Source organism: Lepidochelys olivacea (assembly GCF_965140295.1).
Source record: "Lepidochelys olivacea isolate rLepOli2 genome assembly, chromosome: 2".
Taxonomy (NCBI): domain Eukaryota; kingdom Metazoa; phylum Chordata; order Testudines; family Cheloniidae; genus Lepidochelys; species Lepidochelys olivacea.
Genome location: NC_140412.1, coordinates 144,701,322 through 144,720,240, shown reverse-complemented (window position 1 = coordinate 144,720,240; position 18,919 = coordinate 144,701,322). Strand labels below are relative to the sequence as shown.

General features: G+C 39.8%; 1 protein-coding gene across 3 annotated transcripts in view; it reads left to right on the top strand.

Annotated features, from left to right (window-relative positions):
- ADCY2 (adenylate cyclase 2) overlaps positions 1 to 18,919 on the top strand; it is a 430,319-nt gene that overhangs the window by 274,932 nt on the left and 136,468 nt on the right. For all 3 annotated transcript variants that reach the window (XM_084619394.1, XM_084619392.1, XM_084619393.1), the window contains 3 exons: positions 2,569 to 2,717; positions 4,168 to 4,279; positions 10,341 to 10,468. In XM_084619394.1, coding sequence (XP_084475520.1) covers positions 2,569 to 2,717; positions 4,168 to 4,279; positions 10,341 to 10,468 — 389 coding nt within the window. The remainder of the gene's footprint in view (positions 1 to 2,568; positions 2,718 to 4,167; positions 4,280 to 10,340; positions 10,469 to 18,919) is intronic.

Below are 18,919 nucleotides of genomic sequence, written 5' to 3'. Positions count from 1 at the left end.
TATTGTCACACAAAGATGATCACAGAGAAGTACCTTTTTAAAGAAGAAATCATGATTAAAGTAAAGAGTTGCAGATGTGCTGGAGGTATCCATATTTTCTGGTGTTGGTATTTAGCACCCTGAATCCTGGTCAGGGCTGTCTCCCCTCCCCCTTCCACCTTCTATTCCACCTCTTGCCAAGCCAGTCCCAGTCTACCCCCCTCCCAATTCTTAGTCTGATCTCAGTTTGCCCCCATTTCCCTCTCTTGCTCCCAATCCAAGACTCCGTGCCCAGCCAGTCCCAGCATCCCCCCCACAACAACTCCCCATACCAGTTTCTCTCCTCTACAATGCCTGAGTACCATGAGGGGGAGCACTGAGAGCACAGGAGAAATAGTATCCCTGTTTTCAGTTCCAGTGCCCAGACCTGGACCTGTCCTAGCCTGCACAGCACAGCGCTGCAATTGCTACTCCTGGGGGAATTCTGAGCCACTGTGCATGTGCATAATTAATGAGCTGTGCATATTTTTAATTTTTTGCACAGAAAAAAGCTTCTGCTGGAACGTTGTTGAAGTTCTGTCTTTTGCCCACCAGAGGGTGATATGGCAATAGAACAGAGCAAAAGCTCCCAGCCAGCTAGGGAAAAGAAACAGCCTGCTTTCTTCACAGTGCCTGTTTTGGTCAGGTCAGGAGACAGGGGCTATGGGAAAACAGACAGCGTGGGGCTGCTGGGGGGTCAGACAGGGGCTCATAAGGGCTAGTGAGGGAGGATAGACTGGGACAGGGGCTGAATGGGAGTGGAGCTGCAGGGCCACAGAGGGGAGGGAGGTGCAGGGCCACATTGGGACAGGGGATGACTGAGTGGGGGCACAGAGACACATGGAAATGGGGAGGGGGTGCAAGGACACATGGGGATGTTGGGAGTGCATTTCTGAGTGGAGGTGGAGGGACACCTGTGGACAGGGAGTGCAGGGACACATAGGGAAAGGGAAGATGTGCCTGACTGAATGGGAGAAGCTAGGGGCCAGCCAGGGTCTGCAAGTGGGAAGCTTCCTAACAATCCCTTCCCAACACCCCCCACCGCCCACCAAAAAAACCCTGTTCCATAACTTTCCCAACCATATCTAACAACCCACCAAGTTCACATCAAGGCTCCTTCCCAGCAATTACTTCCCCCTCCCTCAGCTCCTTCATTACCCCTAACTCCCCCAAGCCTTTGCACGGCTTCTGAGGCATGTGGGAAATATGATTCTGTGTTGTAATTTAAAGGAATTATTACTCAGATTTCTGTATTAATATGCCTAGGTAAGGAATCTATTTGTCAAAAAGCATTTCCTGAATCTTTTTTGTTATCTATATTGTTACAGACATACTTGCTGACAGGTATTTTGAAATAAGCGACCAAAAATAATTGAAACTGCTGTGATTATATTGTGTTATTTTGACAAATAAAATATGCAGAATTTTGCAGAATTTGAAAATACTGTGCTCAGAATTTTTAATTTTTTGTTGCAGAATTTTTAACTTTTTGGCACAGAATTCCCTCAGGAGTAAATTGCATTGAAAATCCTGCTCAGCCCCAGGCTCCAGCATGCTCAGTTTGGAGGAAATCTTCAGAAAATTTAGCTGCAAAGCCCTAGCTAGTCTCTACTGAGTATGTGTGAATTGCGATTTTTCAAAGGCTTATCATTTGGCCTAATTTGAGATGGATTTTCATGGAGACCACAAAAGTCACATCTCTGATAATGTAAGCCGCCTACTTGCCAAATTTCATGTCCCTAGTTTGTTTGTTTTTTTAACAGGGACAAAACAATGTATTTTTCTCTAAACTTGTTCTTGGAAACAGCCAAACCATTTTGGCTGAAATCAGTTTCCCCTCCCACTTTGCCCCTCCCCTCCCCCAATAAACCTGACGTAGACAACTGTCATGCAAAATTTCAGCCCAAATGGTTAATGTTTTGACAAAATTATAAGCAATTGAAAACAGGGTCTTATAATGAGAAGTGTTCGGCAACAGCATTGCATTTGACTAAAGTCCTCTTTGCTAAATTTTCATTCCAAAGCTGTTTCCTTTTTCTTTTAGTTTTTTCAGTCTATTTATCCTATGGCTGTTATCTCTGGATATCCTATAATCCATCTAGATATTGAATAAATCACTGGAAGTGTAATGCTCCTCACATTTTGTTAATAATTATTCTGATTTACCCTAAGTCTGTAATAATTTTGATACTATTTCGATATATGTGTGTGTTCATCAGGTATTTCAAGTGGCTAATAACCTTTGTAGCCCATCCTAAAGGGAGCGGAGGGATAGCTTAGTGGTTTGAGCATTGGCCTGCTAAACCCAGAGTTGTGAGGTCAATCCTTGAGGGGGCCATTTAGGGATCTGGGGAAAAACTGGGGATTGGTCCTGCTTTGAGCAGGGGGATTTCAACCCTAATATTCTATGATTCTAAACAAGCATACACACATCACATAATTATTCAAAGCTTATTTGCAATAGTGAACATGTAACAGTTTTTCTTTATCACACTGTTCCAATTTTTTATATAAAAATACTGGACCTTTTAAAAATTTTTTTTAATCCAGGAACGTCTTCTACTTTCTTTACTGCCTGCTCACATTGCCATGGAAATGAAAGCTGAGATTATTCAGAGGTTACAAGGCCCCAAAGCAGGCCAGCTGGAAAATACGAACAACTTTCACAATTTATATGTCAAGAGGCACACCAATGTGAGGTATTGTACTTTACTACTACCATCTATCAACTAGGTCAGCAAAGCATTTTCAGGGGGGTGGGGTAAAGTGTGGAGGGAAGGTTGTTTTACCATGCTTTTTAACCACTTTAAGTTCTGGTACAAAAATATTGTATATTAATTTGACCAAACTCTTAACAACAGATTCCTTGTTTCAGTCAGGCATAGCTATTTTTGGAGTCAACTCAGAGAACTTCATAGAAGTCATCCTCTGATTTATATTAGAATGGGCTTTCCTCATTGATCCTGATGTCTTTGTAAAGTTTCCTATTCTGTAGTCTTTCAAGTTGAAGGGCCAAATTCTGTGTGAAGTTACTCTGAATTTCCAGTTATGTCAGTTAGAACAGAATTCAATAAAGGCTTTTAGCTGAGTAGAAATAGAAATGGCTTTAACATAGACTGAATGCTTGAGGACATATTTGCAGATTCTGCTGCAAAATCTGATGATTTATCAAACTTGGCATTTTTAGAATTTAGAAGAAAAAAGTTGTCTCATAAACCTTGTGTCAAATTAAAGGGATTGTACTATGGTCCCCATTTCTGGAGATAGAAAACAATAGCGCGAATAATTGGGTGAATAAAAGAAATCAGGTCACTTATTTAGGTACCTGAACGTGAATTTTGGAGCCAGACTCTGGGCTTCTATTTGTGAAAATTTTAATTTATATGACATTTTCGTCCTCTTAGCAATTTGCTGAAGGGGTTAGATCAGATTAATGTCTGTTTATTTAATCCTTGATTGCTTATAAGAAATAGGTCATAAACACTTGATACATATCTAAAACCTATGCATTCAATAAGCATGAAATCAATTGGACTTATATAGAGTAATTGGTTTCTATCAAAATTACTCTAAAATATCATTTCTCTTTAACCATCCTCTAGGTCCTCAGTTTTTAAGAGCTAATACAAAAGTCATAACTCAAAAGGAGGAAGGGCTGAGTTAACCGTGTCAAAATTCAAATCTCTGAGTTAACATAAACCTACCCAGCTAACTTCAGTGAAAATGACCCTTTTTGTTCATTATAATAGTTTTACAGATTATATAATGAGAAACCTGAAATATATTTGAAATTAAAGTTTTAATAACAGTTATTTCCAAACCTGCTGCTGGAAAGATCTGGATCCTCTAATTAGACACAACAAAGTGTGCCCATGAAAGGAGCATAGTATGAACTAAGGAATAATTCTGTGAAGAATGTGTGATTATGTCTCAGTGCAATGGCATGTCATTACCTTATCACACAAAGTTGAAAAAAGATTTTTAAGGAGCTGTGAATATATGGCTGTGAGCAGCACCTTGATTCATGCATATGGGCCTGATTCTGCAATGTCCTGAGCACTTATTTTTGGATTTTGCTTAGGGGTAAATATTTCTTTATTCTAAAGCTAGGGAAACTGATAATCAAGTGTGTTTTCCTTTCCTTTGTAGTATTCTGTATGCTGATATTGTAGGATTCACTCGGCTGGCTAGTGACTGTTCACCTGGAGAACTGGTACACATGCTTAACGAGCTCTTTGGCAAGTTTGATCAAATTGCAAAGGTAATTATCTGCTACGGCTTTTCTCATTTCTGCTACAGCTGTTTATTATTACTGTGCAATGCTTTCCTCATGGGAACTCTACACTCTTTCCTCTTGGCAAGGGCACAGTCTTCTGGGCAGCAATCCTCAGGCTTTAAGCAGGAGAGTGTACTGAAACCAGGTGGAGATTCTCCAGGAGGCTAAACCTGGTTCTAGTATGTAGACTATTCAGTGCTTCAACTTAGGGAGTTCAGGGGCTAGTGTCCTCTGAAACTTTACAGAGAAATCCAATGTAGTGCTCTTATACTAATGAGAACAATGTTTCTTCGAGTGATTTTGTATTGCACTTCAGTTTGTGCATGTGCTCCTGGCACTGGTCAGTTTTAATTTAGCGGTGTCCATGTGGTTTGCATATGCGTCCCCGTTTTCCTTATGCTTTGCAACGAGGAAATAAAGGAGGCTGCTGGATCACCGCTATCTTAGTTCCTCATTACCTTTCATGGATTAGAATGCAGCTTCAGTCTTCGTGCTGACTTCTACTTCATAAAGAGTTTATAAGTATTGATTGCATTTATAGTTTCTTAGTTAGTTTTTAGTATAGTTAGTTAGGAATTAGTTTAACAGGGGTCCGGTTCCTTCCTGCTATAGTATCTGCAGGTTGTTCCCAAGTAGAACTAAGCAGCCTAGGGAGTTTCGGCTCCAAAAGTTCCTCATGGAGTTGGGAATGAAGGTGGGTGTAACCTCTGACTGAGGAGAACCACCTCTAAGTTAGCCTGAAGAAGGTAGGGATGGCCCCTTCTTCTTCTCCTGTGCTGCTGTAAGATCTCTGTGGCCTCCATTCCCACCTCTGACTATGAGAGACTGGAGAGCAAAGATAGGGCAGAAATGGAGAAGGGAGATATGAGTGATCCCATAAGGACAAGAGGGAAGGTTCCCCATCCAACCCCTCTAAAAAGAGACAGAAGTTGTTTTAATTGGAACTTTGAGAGCTGCACCCCAACTGTCCCTCTGAAGCTGCACAAATCCTATTTTTCCCCTCCCTTTAAAGGCTTACTTTCCAACTACCTATCTTCCTAGACAGAAATTATGCCCAACAGATGGGTAAAAGAGGTCATCTTCTCAGGTATACCATCCAGTTCTTTTCTCTCTACAGCCCCCTCCTCCTCCTCCCTTCTCTTTTGGGGACCCCTCTAATGAGAGCATTCTTCTGCAGGAGCCAGACTTGATCCTTCAGCTGAGGGCAATAGAACTAATATCTGCTACACAAAGGAGTTCTATTTGAGGTAATTTCTCATCCATGTGAAGACATGGTGTCATAAATATAAAGGGAAGGGTAAACCCCTTTAAAATCCCTCCTGGCCAGAGGAAAAATCCTCTCACCTGTAAAGGGTTAAGAAGCTAAAGGTAACCTCGCTGGCACCTGACCAAAATGACCAATGAGGAGACAAGATACTTTCAAAAGCTGGGAAGAGGGAGAGAAACAAAGGGTCTGGGTCTGTCTGTATGCTGCTTTTGCTGGGGATAGAACAGGAATGGAGTCTTAGAACTTTAGTAAGTAATCTAGCTAGATATGTGTTAGATTATGATTTCTTTAAATGGCTGAGAAAATAGCTGTGCTGAATAGAATGACTATTCCTGTCTGTGTCTTTTTTGTAACTTAAGGTTTTGCCTAGAGGGATTCTCTATGTTTTGAATCTAATTACCCTGTAAGGTATCTACCATCCTGATTTTACAGAGGTGATTCCTTTACTTCTGTTAAAAGTCTTCTTGTAAGAAAACTGAATGCTTTTTCATTGTTCTAAGATCCAAGGGTTTGGCTCTGTGGTCACCTATGCAAATTGGTGAGGATTTTTACCAAACTTTCCCCAGGAAGTGGGGTGCAAGGGTTGGGAGGATTTTGGGGGGAAAGACGTGTCCAAGCTACGTTTCCCAGTAAACCCAGTTAAAGTTTTATGGTGGCAGTGGATCCAGGGGCAAAGAATAAAATTAATTTGTACCTTGGGGAAGTTTTAACCTAAGCTGGTGAAAGTAAGCTTAGGAGGTTTTCATGCAGGTCCCCACATCTGTACCCTAGAGCTCAGAGTGGGGAAGGAACCTTGACACATGGGGATAAAGACCAATTCTGGACTTGAGAGAACTGAACAAGAGCATCTGCCGCCTAAAGTTCAGAATGATGACCCTGTTCTCCATTATCCTGTTGCTGTAAATATAGTGTAAAGTCCATTTATTCATGTCTGAATACTAGAGACATAACAGGATTTTTTTGAAGCATTCTTGATCCATTGCTAACTTCACATACACAGCAGCTGACCTCCCAGTGATCTGCCACACTCCATTTGTCCATCTCCTCGTTGGTCATCTCCTACTGTGATGTTACTATTCCTTCCATGATAACTTTCTTGAGATTATTTCCATCTCTACCCTGATGTGCCTAAACTACATAAGTTTGCACCTGTTGATTTCCAAGAGTAAGTCTGCTTCTCTCCAATAATATTTCTAACTTAAGCATTCATCTTCTTTTCCATCCAGGAGATAACACAGGAGTCTTTGACAGCACCACATCTTAGAGACTTAACTTTTCCTCATCAGCAACATTAGTTTCCCAAGATTTTACCTATGTATGTTGCTGTGGAAAAAATGAAGCTTTCCACCAGTCAAACCTTCATACATTTCAAGATGCCACAGGATTTCCACCCTTTCAAAAGAGAATCTATGGCTGAGCAAGCCATCACTAGTTTTTTTCAGATTTCCTTGGAGCAGCCTCCTTGGTCGGATATGTATGATCCCAGATAATTAAATTAATCTACTTTGGCAGCTTCAAGCATGATAGTTTTCATTTTATACCAAAGTTCATTTGGATTTTTCTCTTCTTTCACCTTTTGCAGTGCCTCAAACCCATTCTCAACAGAAGTCATGTAATTTTTGTTAACTTTGTAAAGTCCAGATACAGTGGACCTGCTGAACATCTTACCTTTTTAAGTTTTAACTTTATTTTTGAGGCTAACGGTTGATGGTCTGATCTGTAGTCTGCACTCGGGAAAGTATTTGTCCATTGGCTGCTCAATCCCCAGCGTCCCTCTATCATTATTTTATTATATAATTTAATGTATTATTATTTAGTTCTTTATCATGCCATTGGGTGACCTCCAGATAAAGAAATGTATAGAATGTTGGGTGAAGATGGTGTTTGTAATGACCAGATGATAAGAGCAGCAAAATTCAAATAAATGCCTTTTTCTCCCATTTTATAAACCAAGACCATTGTTTCCCATTACTTCTTTATGAGAGATTTCCACTCCTACTTTTCTGTTCAGATCTCCAGTTAAGAGGGTGATGTCTCTGTTTGGTATTTTAATGAGTGACATTTCAAACTATTCATAGAAGTCATCAATCACATCAGCAGTAGGTGCTATCATAGGGGCATAAACCTGTACAGTCAGCACATTAACTCACTTTGTTTGAAGGCAAATTTTAATGATTCTGTCTCTGATTGAATTATATCCAAGCATACATTTTGATGTCTCTTTGGATAATATAATGAAACCCTGTTTTCTCTCACTTTCCTGGATCCTGAGTAGTACACTGTATCACCATCCATTTTCATTAAATGAAAATGGATGGATATATGGTGACATGAATTGTAATGTCAAATACAAATACATGTCTTGAAAATGAAAATACATGTCATGGACATGTTGCCGCTTCCAAGGAGCCACCCAAGGTAAGCGCCACCCAGAGCCCGCATCCCGAACCGCCTCCAACCCCCCAACCTCTGCCCCATCCCTGAGCCCCCTCCTGCACTGAAACTCCCTCCCAGAGCCTGCACCCCATACCACAACCCCCTGCCCCAGCCCTGAGCCTCCTCCCACCTGCTGAAACCCTCATTTATGGCCCACCCAAGAGCCTATACCCCCAGCTGGAGCCATCACCCCTCCCGCACTCCAACCCCCTTCCCCAGCCCAGTGAAAATGAGTGAGTGAGTGAATGACGGTGGGGGAGAGCGAGTGATGGAGGGGGATGGAGTGAGTGGGGACGGAGCCTCTGAGAAGAGGTTAGGCCTTGGGGAAGGGGTGGGATGGGGACAGGGAAAGAGTGTTAGGTTTTGTGCAATTAGAAAGTTGGCAATCGTACTGGGAGCTAGCGTTAGAGAAGGAGCTAAGATGGTGGCAGTCTGGCAGCCCTCTTTATTCCCCTGGTGCAGAGCATGAGGAAAGAGGAGGACGCATACATAGACTACATAGCTGCTGCTAAAGAAAAATTATCTGGTGCTCAGTTTATGGAGCCCATGTGCAACTTGAAGTGCATTACTCATAGTAAAAACATATTTTAAAAGACTTGGGTTACTACAAGGTGAATAAGGCATCCTTACAATCTAGGGACCCACTAAAGCACACGCAAGTGGACAATAAAAACAGAATGTTGACAATCCTCCCAGAACAGCTTTATTTAAATTAACAAGGAGTAAAAAACTGAAAATGGTAAACTGAAAAATATGATCAAATAACTATAGTAAATTAACTAATAGTACAAAACACTGCAAGCCAACCTTACTTCCAAATACTCACACTGAATGAATCCCCCCATAGGGGCCGACTCCGTGGGTGCTCCAGCTCTGGAGCATCCACGGGGAAAAATTAGTGTGTGCTCTGCACCCACTGGCAGCCAAGCTCCCCTCACCCCCTGCCCCACCTCTGCCTCCCCTAAGCACACTGTGTCCCTGCTTCTCTGCCTACCTCCCAGCACTTCCCTCCTCCAAACAACTGTTTGGCAGCATTAGCATGCTCCAGGAGGGAGTGGGGAGGAGCAGGAACATGGCATGCTCAGGTGGGGAGGCGATGCCGGGGGTGGGGATTTGGGGAAGGAGTTGGAATAGAGGCAGGGAGAGGGCTGGGACTTTGGGGAAGGGGTGGAATGGGGGAAGGGCCAGGGGCAGAGGGGGGTAGAGCACTCACGGGAAAGAGGGGAAGTCAGTACCTATGATTACCCCTCACACAAAGACTAACTCACAGTGGTGTAGAGTAGAGGATCATTCTTTTGTGTGTTTGCACAGCACCTAGCATGGCAGGCCCAAATCCATGCTTTGGCCACTAGACACTACGGCAATACACATACACATGTCCTAACTCAGATACCGAACACCTAGTTACAAAAACCTCAGTTTTAGGCCAGCTTGTAGATGGGATGGCCTGGAGCTGTGGGGGAGGGGTTCAGTGATGGAAGAGAGGGTGCACAAGCAGCAATACTAGGAAGAGCTATCAGGATGTAATGTGCCTCCTATGTAAGAATGAGATGCTAAATCATGTCATGAGGTTCCACAGGTCCGCTCACGGTTTCCATCCTCTTTGCTAGGGGAAGGAATTCAGACATTTCTGAAGAGAGCAAAATCTATCCTTCTAAGAGTTTCTCCTGTCTCGGTCTATGGCCTGGCATTTTATCAATAGTAGCTTCAGCTCTTCCAGCAAATTTGAGAGACTTGATGATAAAAGAGCAAAAATGACTCATTCAGTCAAAGTAAATATATTGTTGAGTTACCATATTATCATGATTTCAGCTAAAAAAAAATGAATGGGAATAAAGAGGATTTCCCCCTCATTTTATTTATATTATTTATTTTATTTTACTTTTATAAATGTTCAGACCTGACTGGACTCTCATGGAGCATGTAAAAGTGCCTTACTAATATGGCAGACTACTTTGGAACCCCCTTTCAGGTAGTTGAAGGCTGCTATCAAATCCCCCCTCATTCTTCTCTTCTGCACACTAAGTAAGCCGAGTTCCTCAGCCTCTCCTCATAAGTTATGTGCTCCAGCACCCTAATCATTTTTGTTGCCCTCCACTGGACTCTTTCCAATTTTTCCACATCCTTCTTGTAGTGTGGGGCCCAAAACTGGACATTATTCTCTAACAGCCCTTTTAAACCTCCTCAGCGAGATCCTGTTCTTCCTTAACAAGATTTCTCCATTATAGTTATATCATTAGAAGTAACATACATCATGATATAACATAAATCCAGTCACTAGTCATTTTGTTTATGTAATTTGTTATGTGACTGTCTTCTGATTGATTTTTCTTTTTCCTTCAGGAAAATGAATGTATGAGAATTAAAATCTTAGGTGATTGCTACTACTGTGTGTCTGGACTACCTATATCTCTTCAAAATCATGCCAAGAACTGTGTGAAAATGGGATTGGACATGTGTGAAGCCATAAAGTAAGTGCAGTGGTTTTGTAACTGGACAGTATTTTTCTGTCAACAGTAAAAATGTCATTCATTTCCATCTGCAGTTCTGGTCTTGGTTTATGTATTTCAGTAGCTCTGTGTTCATGTTTCAAGTCCAGATCCAAAATGGCAATCTTGACTCTGTCTGCAGCAGCTGAAGATTGTTGAAATAAATTTTGTCAAGCTAAGGATATGGTCCCATCATTGTATAAAGTATTAGTTAGACCACATTTGGATACAGTGTCTTATTTGGGTCACCTTTTTGGAGGAATGATTTAGTTATTTGGCCAACAACAAAGATGGTGATGAGAATGAAGGGGAGTACAAATGAGGGATGGACTATGACAAATCCAGTGAGACAATACGCAAGGTTCTTTTAGTCCAGTTTCATGGTAGGCACTCTTTTTTAAAATTATTATTACTACTAATAATTAAATTGCTGTTATCAGCAATTGCTGTTAAATATTTCTGTTATCAGTTATTCACAAAGAAGCTTTTCAGGGCTGGTTAAAACAAAAACAAAGGATTCCCATGGTTAGAGTTTTAAACTAAGCGCCAGATTCACAGATGCACGCCCACTGCTTCCGCACTGCTCCAGCAATACAAAACAGCTGTAAAAACACCTAAACTGGCAGTTATACTAGGTTTATATCAGCTTTACTTAAACAGAGTGCTCAGGTGGTATTAGTGAATCTGGTCCACATGAGATTGCTAGTCCGGTAGCAAGGATTTTTAGCAAATCTGTCAATTTTTTGTAAGACTGGAGAATAGGTAAATCATACCTATATGTAAGAAAGAGGACAGGGCTGTCCCTACCCATATGCAAAGTACGCAGCTGCGTAGGGCACCAGGAGCTCCAAATTTCCTGGTGCCCTGTGCAGCTGCGTGCTGCTCCAGCCCCTGCTCCACCTCTTCCCTCTCCTCTCCTGCTCTGCCCCCATTCCACCCCTTCCCCAAAGCCCCTGCCCCACCCCGCCCCTTCCCACCCCTGCTCTGCCCCAGCCCCGCCCCCACTCCCCTGACGACTCCAGCAGGGATCTGCTCTACACTCACCGGCGGCGGTAAGTAGAGCGACCCAACCCCAGCCTGCTCCACTCCGCCGGCTCCCATCCACAGTTCTCCCCTGCTGCCCAAGTCCCAAGGCTGGGAGCCTGGAGAGCAGAGCGGAGCTCCACTTCCCACTGCCCCGTGAGTGCGGGGTCGGGCCTGCCCTGAGCTCACCAGGCGGCAGGAAGTGGAGCGACCTGGCCCCAGCCCGCTCCGCTCCACTGGTGAGTGCTGGGGGGTGGTTTTCCCCTGCCCCCCAAGCCTGCTCCCTCCCAGCGGAGGCCTGGGGCCCCATACAGTCTCCCCCTCCCTCCCCCGTGTGGGACTGCATAGGGCACCAAAATGGCTAGGGACGGCGCTGGGTGAGAGGAGCTTGGCTGCCGGTGGAATTGGCACCTGTGGCGGGTCGCAGGAAATAACTCCGCCTGTAGTAGCCCCTTCTGGCCTTAAACTCTATAACTCTATGAGTTCCAAAGCCTTTCTTTGGACTAGAAAAATAGCTTTTGTTTTTGATTCTGAACTGGTAGAGCCATTCTGTCTTGGATGGAAATGAATTTCCTGGGCTTGGAGAGTCTGGGGTTATGACAGCATCTAATGAGGACATGGGCATACCTGTGCATAGGTTAAGGTCTCAGTAGCCAGAATTGAGTTTGGAAAAGGCTACTTCTCTTGTAACGCATAGATAAGAAATGAAAGCTGTTTGTCTTTAACAGACCACTTCTTTAGGGGAATGCATGTTGCTCACCAAAGAGTCTGTGTTAAGAATATCTCTTTTAATACAATTTAGTTAGGAAAATAAGTGCTAGCTGTTGATATGATTGTTGCTTTAGTTTTCTTAGATGTAGTTATTTGGTAGATATTGTGAGGTTTTGTAAAGTTAATATTTACTTTTGAAAACCTGGTTCATTTTTACTCTTATTATTATTTACTCTGTAAGTATTTAGGCTAAGATTTTCAAAAGAGTCTTGTGCACCTAATTCAAGCCTTGGACTTGTAGATACCCTGAATAATATCTATCTTTCTTCTTTTACTATAAAAAGAAAAGGAGGACTTGTGGCACCTTAGAGACTAACCAATTTATTTGAGCATAAGCTTTCGTGAGCTACAGCTCACTTCATCGGATGCAACTCACGAAAGCTTATGCTCAAATAAATTGGTTAGTCTCTAAGGTGCTACAAGTCCTCCTTTTCTTTTTGCGAATACAGACTAACACGGCTGTTACTCTGAAACCTTCTTTTACTATGTGATTCCTCTGTTTATTTTCTGAAAGAATAATTAGAACTGGGAATAGGGGAATCTAAATGTAAAGTGATTGAAATCTCAGGGAGATTATACTTAGACCTGAGAATTTTGTACAAGAAAAATAAGGATCAGGGTGGATTGATATAAATTAAAGTGATTTAAACCAGCAAGCAGGAAACCTTGATTTAAATGATCAATTTTAATTGTGTTTTGCATTTCTACTCTTTAGTTATTTTTCTAAAGAAAGGTTGAGTCTCGTTAGCTAGTAACCATGAAAAGATACTATTTGCAACCAAATAGGTCTGTCAAGTGATTAAAAAAAATTAATCGTGATTAATCGTGTGACTAAAAGATTAATTGTGATTAATTGCATTATTAATTGCACTGTTAAATCATTTATTTAAATATTTTTGGATGTTTCTACATTTTCAAATAGATTGATTTCAATTACAACACAGAATACCAAGTGTACAGTGCTCACTTTATACTTATTTTCATTACAAGTAATTGCACTGTAAAAAACAAAAGAAATAGTATTTTTCAATTCATCTAATACAAATACTGTAGTGCAATCTCTTTATCATAAAAGTTAAACTTAAAAATTTAGAATTATGTACAAAAATAACTGCATTCAAAATTAAAACAATGTAAAAGATTAGAGCTTACACATCCACTCAGTCCTATTTTTTGTTCAGCCAAACAGGTTTGACAGACTTGTTTGTTTACATTTGCAGGAGATAATGCTGCCTGCTTCTTGTTCACAATGTTACCGGAAAGTGAGTGCAGGTGTTCACATGGCACTGTTACATTCAGCATCACAAGATATTTCCATGCCAGATGCGCTAAAGATTCCTATCTCCCTTCATGCTTCATCCATCATTCCAGAGGACATGCATCCATGCTGATGAAAGGTTCTGCTCGATAACAATTCAAAGCAGTGCGGATTGACACATGTTCATTTTCATAATCTGAGTCATATGCCACCAGCAGAAGGTTGATTTTCTTTTCTGGTGGTTCAGGTTCTGTAGTTCTGCCTCAAAGTGTTGCTCTTTTAAGACCTCTGAAAGCATGCTCCACACCTTATCTCTCTCAGATTTTGGAAGGCACTTCAGATTTTTAAACCTTGGGTCAAGTGCTTGTAGCTATCTTTAGAAATCTCACATTGGTACCTTCTTTGCATTTTGTCACATTTGCAGCAAAATTGTTCTTAAAATGAACAACATGTGCTGAGTCATCATCCAAGACTACTATAACATAAAATATATGGAAGAATGCGGGTAAAACAGAGCCGGAGACTGCACCCAAGTGGTTCAGTCACAAATTTAATTAACACATTATTTTTTTAACGAGCATCATCAGCATGGAAGCAGGTTCTCTTGAATGGTGGCCAAAGCATGGAGGGGTATATGAATGTTTAGCATATCTGGCACATAAACATCCTGCAATGGCATCTACAAAAGTCCCATGCGAATGCCTGTTCTTTCTGGTGACACTTTCTGTCACTTTCTGACACTTTCTGTCACTTTCTGGTGACATTGTAAATAAGAAGTGGGCAGCATTATCTCCCGAAAATGTAAACAAACTTGTTTCTTTTAGTGATTGGCTGAAGAAGAAGTAAGACTGAGTGGACTTGTGGGCGCTACAGTTTTTCATTGTTTTGTTTTTGAGTGCAGTTATGTAACAAAAAAAAATCTACATTTGTAAGTTGCATTTTCATGATAAAGAGATTTCACTACAGTACTTGTATGAGGTGATCTGAAAAATAGTATTTCTTTTGTTTATCATTTTTACAGTGCAAAAATTTGTAATAAAAATAATAATAAAGTGAGCAGTGTACACGTTGTATTCTGTGTTGTAGTTGAAATCAATATATTTGAAAATGTAGAAAAACATTCAAAAATATTTAATAAATTGATGTTCTATTGTTTAACAGTGCGATTAAAACTGTGATGAATCACGATTAATTTTTAAGTTAATCCCATGAGTTAACTGGTTAATTGACAGCACTAAAATATAACCTTTACATTAAATTTGGTGCGTCCTTTTCTTTTCTTTCACCCACGCCCCCAACCAGGAGGATACAATATGTAACTATACTTACTTTTAATCAGATTCTTAGTTTTTATTGGTTTTTTTATGTTAGAAAAATGGAGAATGATGCAGTTATTTTTTTCTAGATGATGATTAATGTTTTAGTTGTGATTTCTATCAAGCTCTATTTGGATGGAAATTCAGTTTCATTTAAAAATTCTCAAAAACACCATATACATTTTTTTATTAACTTAAAAGTGCTGGATACATGAGAGAAAAAAATCGAAACACGTTTTTCATTTAAAATGATCTGATTTATTAATCAAAGGATGTATTATATGTAGTTAATGAACTGTACTAATTGTTTCTGCTCACCATGTCCTTCAGCATTTTACAACTAGTAGCTCTCATCCTCTTACACCTAGTTTTTATTCATATATTGGCAGACGAAAACAAGCTTTCCTACTTTTTCAACTCCCAATTGGTTTCTTTAACTTTGAATGAACTAATCTGTGAACTGAACTAGTTGAATAAACTGAAATGAAGAAAATATTCTCTTTCCACCTGCAGAAAAGAGTATTATCAGAAGCTGGGTTAGCATTTCAACAAACTCTGGCTCCAGGTACTAAGCTAGTGACTTCACCAATTCTGTGTTTTGAAGAAAGAAAAGGAGTACTTGTGGCACCTTAGAGACTAACCAATTTATCTGAGCATAAGCTTTCGTGAGCTACAGCTCACTTCATTGTTTCTTTAAACACTTGTCCATAGACATATACTGCTTAATCTCTTGGGTAGTTTTTTGTTTTTGGATTTTTTTTTATTTAATGTAAATGATTTTAAGAGATTATAATAACCTATGTTAAGGCCTAAGCTTATCAATTTCAAATTGAATTATATTTAATTTAATTTTTTCAAAATCAATTTTAAAAAATTACTGATTTTTATCCATCCAGGTAAGGATTATTTTTGAAGCTGTGGTAATGGAAAACAGTCAGGAAGATGGTTTAACCAGCATCTGAGTATTCTCCTGGTGCATTCCTGAGGGAGTGTGGGGTATGACTGAGGTGTCCTTATCTCTGGTTTCCAAAAAGAGCTCTTGGGACAGACAATTTAGAGGATTGGCGAAATGTAAAGATGTCGTGGAGTCACCTTTGTCCTATCCCCATTTTTCCTTGCTTCACTGAGCACATCTCAGTTATGACTGAGAGTCTTATCTTAAACCTGTTCATTCAGAAAGTGAAGCTGGTGCAGAATGGGGCAGACCATCCATTAAGCAGAGATCTAATTGCACTATTTTAAGGTAGAAACATCAAATAAATGTACAAATTTAAATATTTTTGGAAGTACTCTCCTATAACAACCAAATACTTCAGTTCATGTTAGTCTATTTCTAGGATGTTTTTTGGCACTTAAACAACCATTAATGTGTTCTTATACTAATTATGCTCAATAACTTAACAAAACTCACCACTAGTAATAAAGTCCAAGTACTGTTTGGCAAGCTTCCTATATGTCATAAAATATTATATCATCTAGATGTCCAGATTTTTGGTAGTGATCTGTGTGATTTGTTGTAACAGTGAATTGGACTTTAGTTTTAAAGATTACACAGCTTTTTTGTAAGCTTCAGTTTCTAGTTGCAATGTTTCTGCATCAGTTCATTTAAAGAGTATCTATAATGGTATTAGCAACTACCTGGAACTTACCAGGTACACTCTGCCTTTGTATTGCACCTGTCATGCATAATATGCCTTCTTTAGATCATGGGTCTCAAACACACAGCCAGTTATTTCCTGCAACCCGCCAAAGGTGCCGACTCCACCGGCAGCCAAGCTCCCCTCACCCAGGGCCATCCCTAGACATTTTGGTGCCCTATGCAGCCCCCGCCCCCTGGGGCAGAGGTGGGGGCTTTAAGCGAAGTAATTCTAAAAGTAAATGCATGTTTTGTCGTTTGAGTGGAGGTGCATTACTGACTGTTTATATTTTATTAAAACCCTTCTTCGCATTACAGTTTTTAAAAAGTTAATACATTGACTTTTAATAATATACTATATTAGTCTTCGTTTTTTTCATTTTTAACTATACTTTTGTATTGTTGTGTGAAAAGGTTTCAGTGATGCGGCCCTCGGGCCAATGTACTAGTCCTCATGTGGCCCTCGTGGTGATTTGAGTTTGAGATCCCTGCTATAGATTGTGTGTACCTGGTTTTATCTGACCTTGCAATAATACTCCCCCTAATTCATAATTACACACATCCATGCTTACTGGCATCACAGATGTAACTTAAGTATTGATTCTTGAGACAGTAATTCTTTCAATCTATTGGATACCTATTTTTGTGGTTTACTCTAGTAGAGGTACCTGAGTGGGTAGGTAGATGGATAGAATAGGAAGTACTCTTGCATATCAGGCATTCATTGAAAGGATGTAGCCTTTCTGAAAGGCTGGATTGATATCTTCCTACTTGGTGAATCATATATATTATTATTTTCAGTACTGGAATGGAATCAGGAGGATGCTTTTCCTTAATGTTTTTTTAAAAATCCAAATACAAAAGTGTGTCTTCCCCCTTTACATCACTTTCAGTTATTTATGGTACAAGTATTTATTTTTATTGAGCTTGAGACTTATGGACTTCATTGTTTCCAATGAAATATTTTTTTCCATTGAACATTATATTATCATGTTTCTCTTTTGTATGGTCATATACAAGAATACCATCCAGTATTAGCAACTACCACTTCTAGGTGCAACAGGAACTCTGGTATTTTCTTTTGGAAGCTCTTAAGTACACTAATGATTCCATACAAACGTTTTTGGTAATAATACTGTCCAAATGTTGTGATACAATTGTTATCTGTATGAGAGAGACAAGATGGGTGCAGTAATGTCTTTTATTGGACCAACTTCTGTTGGTGAGGAAGTTTTTTTTCACCAAAAGAAGTTGGTCTAATAAAAGATACTACTTCACCCATCATTTCTTTCCAATGTCCTGGGACCAACAGAGCTACAACACTTCAAACAGTTATCTGTATGAGAAAGGTAAGTTATAAACCACACATTGGTTAAATAGTTTAATTAACCAGCTTTTAAAGCTGATAAGAAATTACAGAAAGCAAAATAAAGATGGTTAGGTGATAGCGTTCACAATGTTAAAAAATGAACTCAAAATAGGAAGTTACAACTTTCAAGAAATAATAAATCAATTCACTAATTCAAGGTCTTATTACAGTCTTGTTACAAAAGGACACTTCTGTACTACTCTGGGCAGGTGATTTTGGTATCAGCATGGAATTGTGGATTCTTAAGCATGGATCCTTATTTACTTCCAGCCAAGTTTATATGCCACTGGAATTATGGGACTGCTCACATCAGTTCAACCAAACAATTCTACAGTAGAATTTCAAAATTTAGACAAACAACTTAATTATCAAAGAATGTCAATTCAGTTCAAAATTATGTTGGCCAAGAGATACTTATAGCCAAACTTTGCCACTTACACATGCACAGGGATATCACACATTAAGCCAAAAACATAATATTCAGTTCTCTTGACCACAAAATCTGCATGATTTTTAGGCTGAATCTTTGAAACACTTCTGGTTTCTCACAATAATTTTTGCTGCAGAGAAGCCCAGTTTCCCATTACAAATAGTACTAGGCTTAGTTATGATGAGTTCCTCAATGTTCTCAACTGCTTATTGATTTAGGGTAACTTCTAGACAACTAAGACGAATCTTGATAGCGAAATACAAGTACACATCATACATTTAATATATTAAGAATATTTTAACTCAAGTGTGTACTTTTGAGAAGTATATAGCTTACTGGGAACAGGGTGCCACTTGGGGAAACAGTATGCTTATAAAAGTAATTATTTCGTTTATCAGTTGCAATGACTGGTTTCTTGAGACTAATAAGAGAGTTTATTAAGGTGTTATGATAGCTGTATTCTTATTCTCTTTCTGGATTTCAAGCAATATCCCTAGATGAGACTGAAAAGACAGTTAATAGAGTGCTTGTTAGTGATAAGATTTTATATTGGCCAGGTATACCAAAAGAAGGACAGGAGACACTTGATATGGTTTTAATCAGGCCACAACTTTATTATCAGATGTCTGG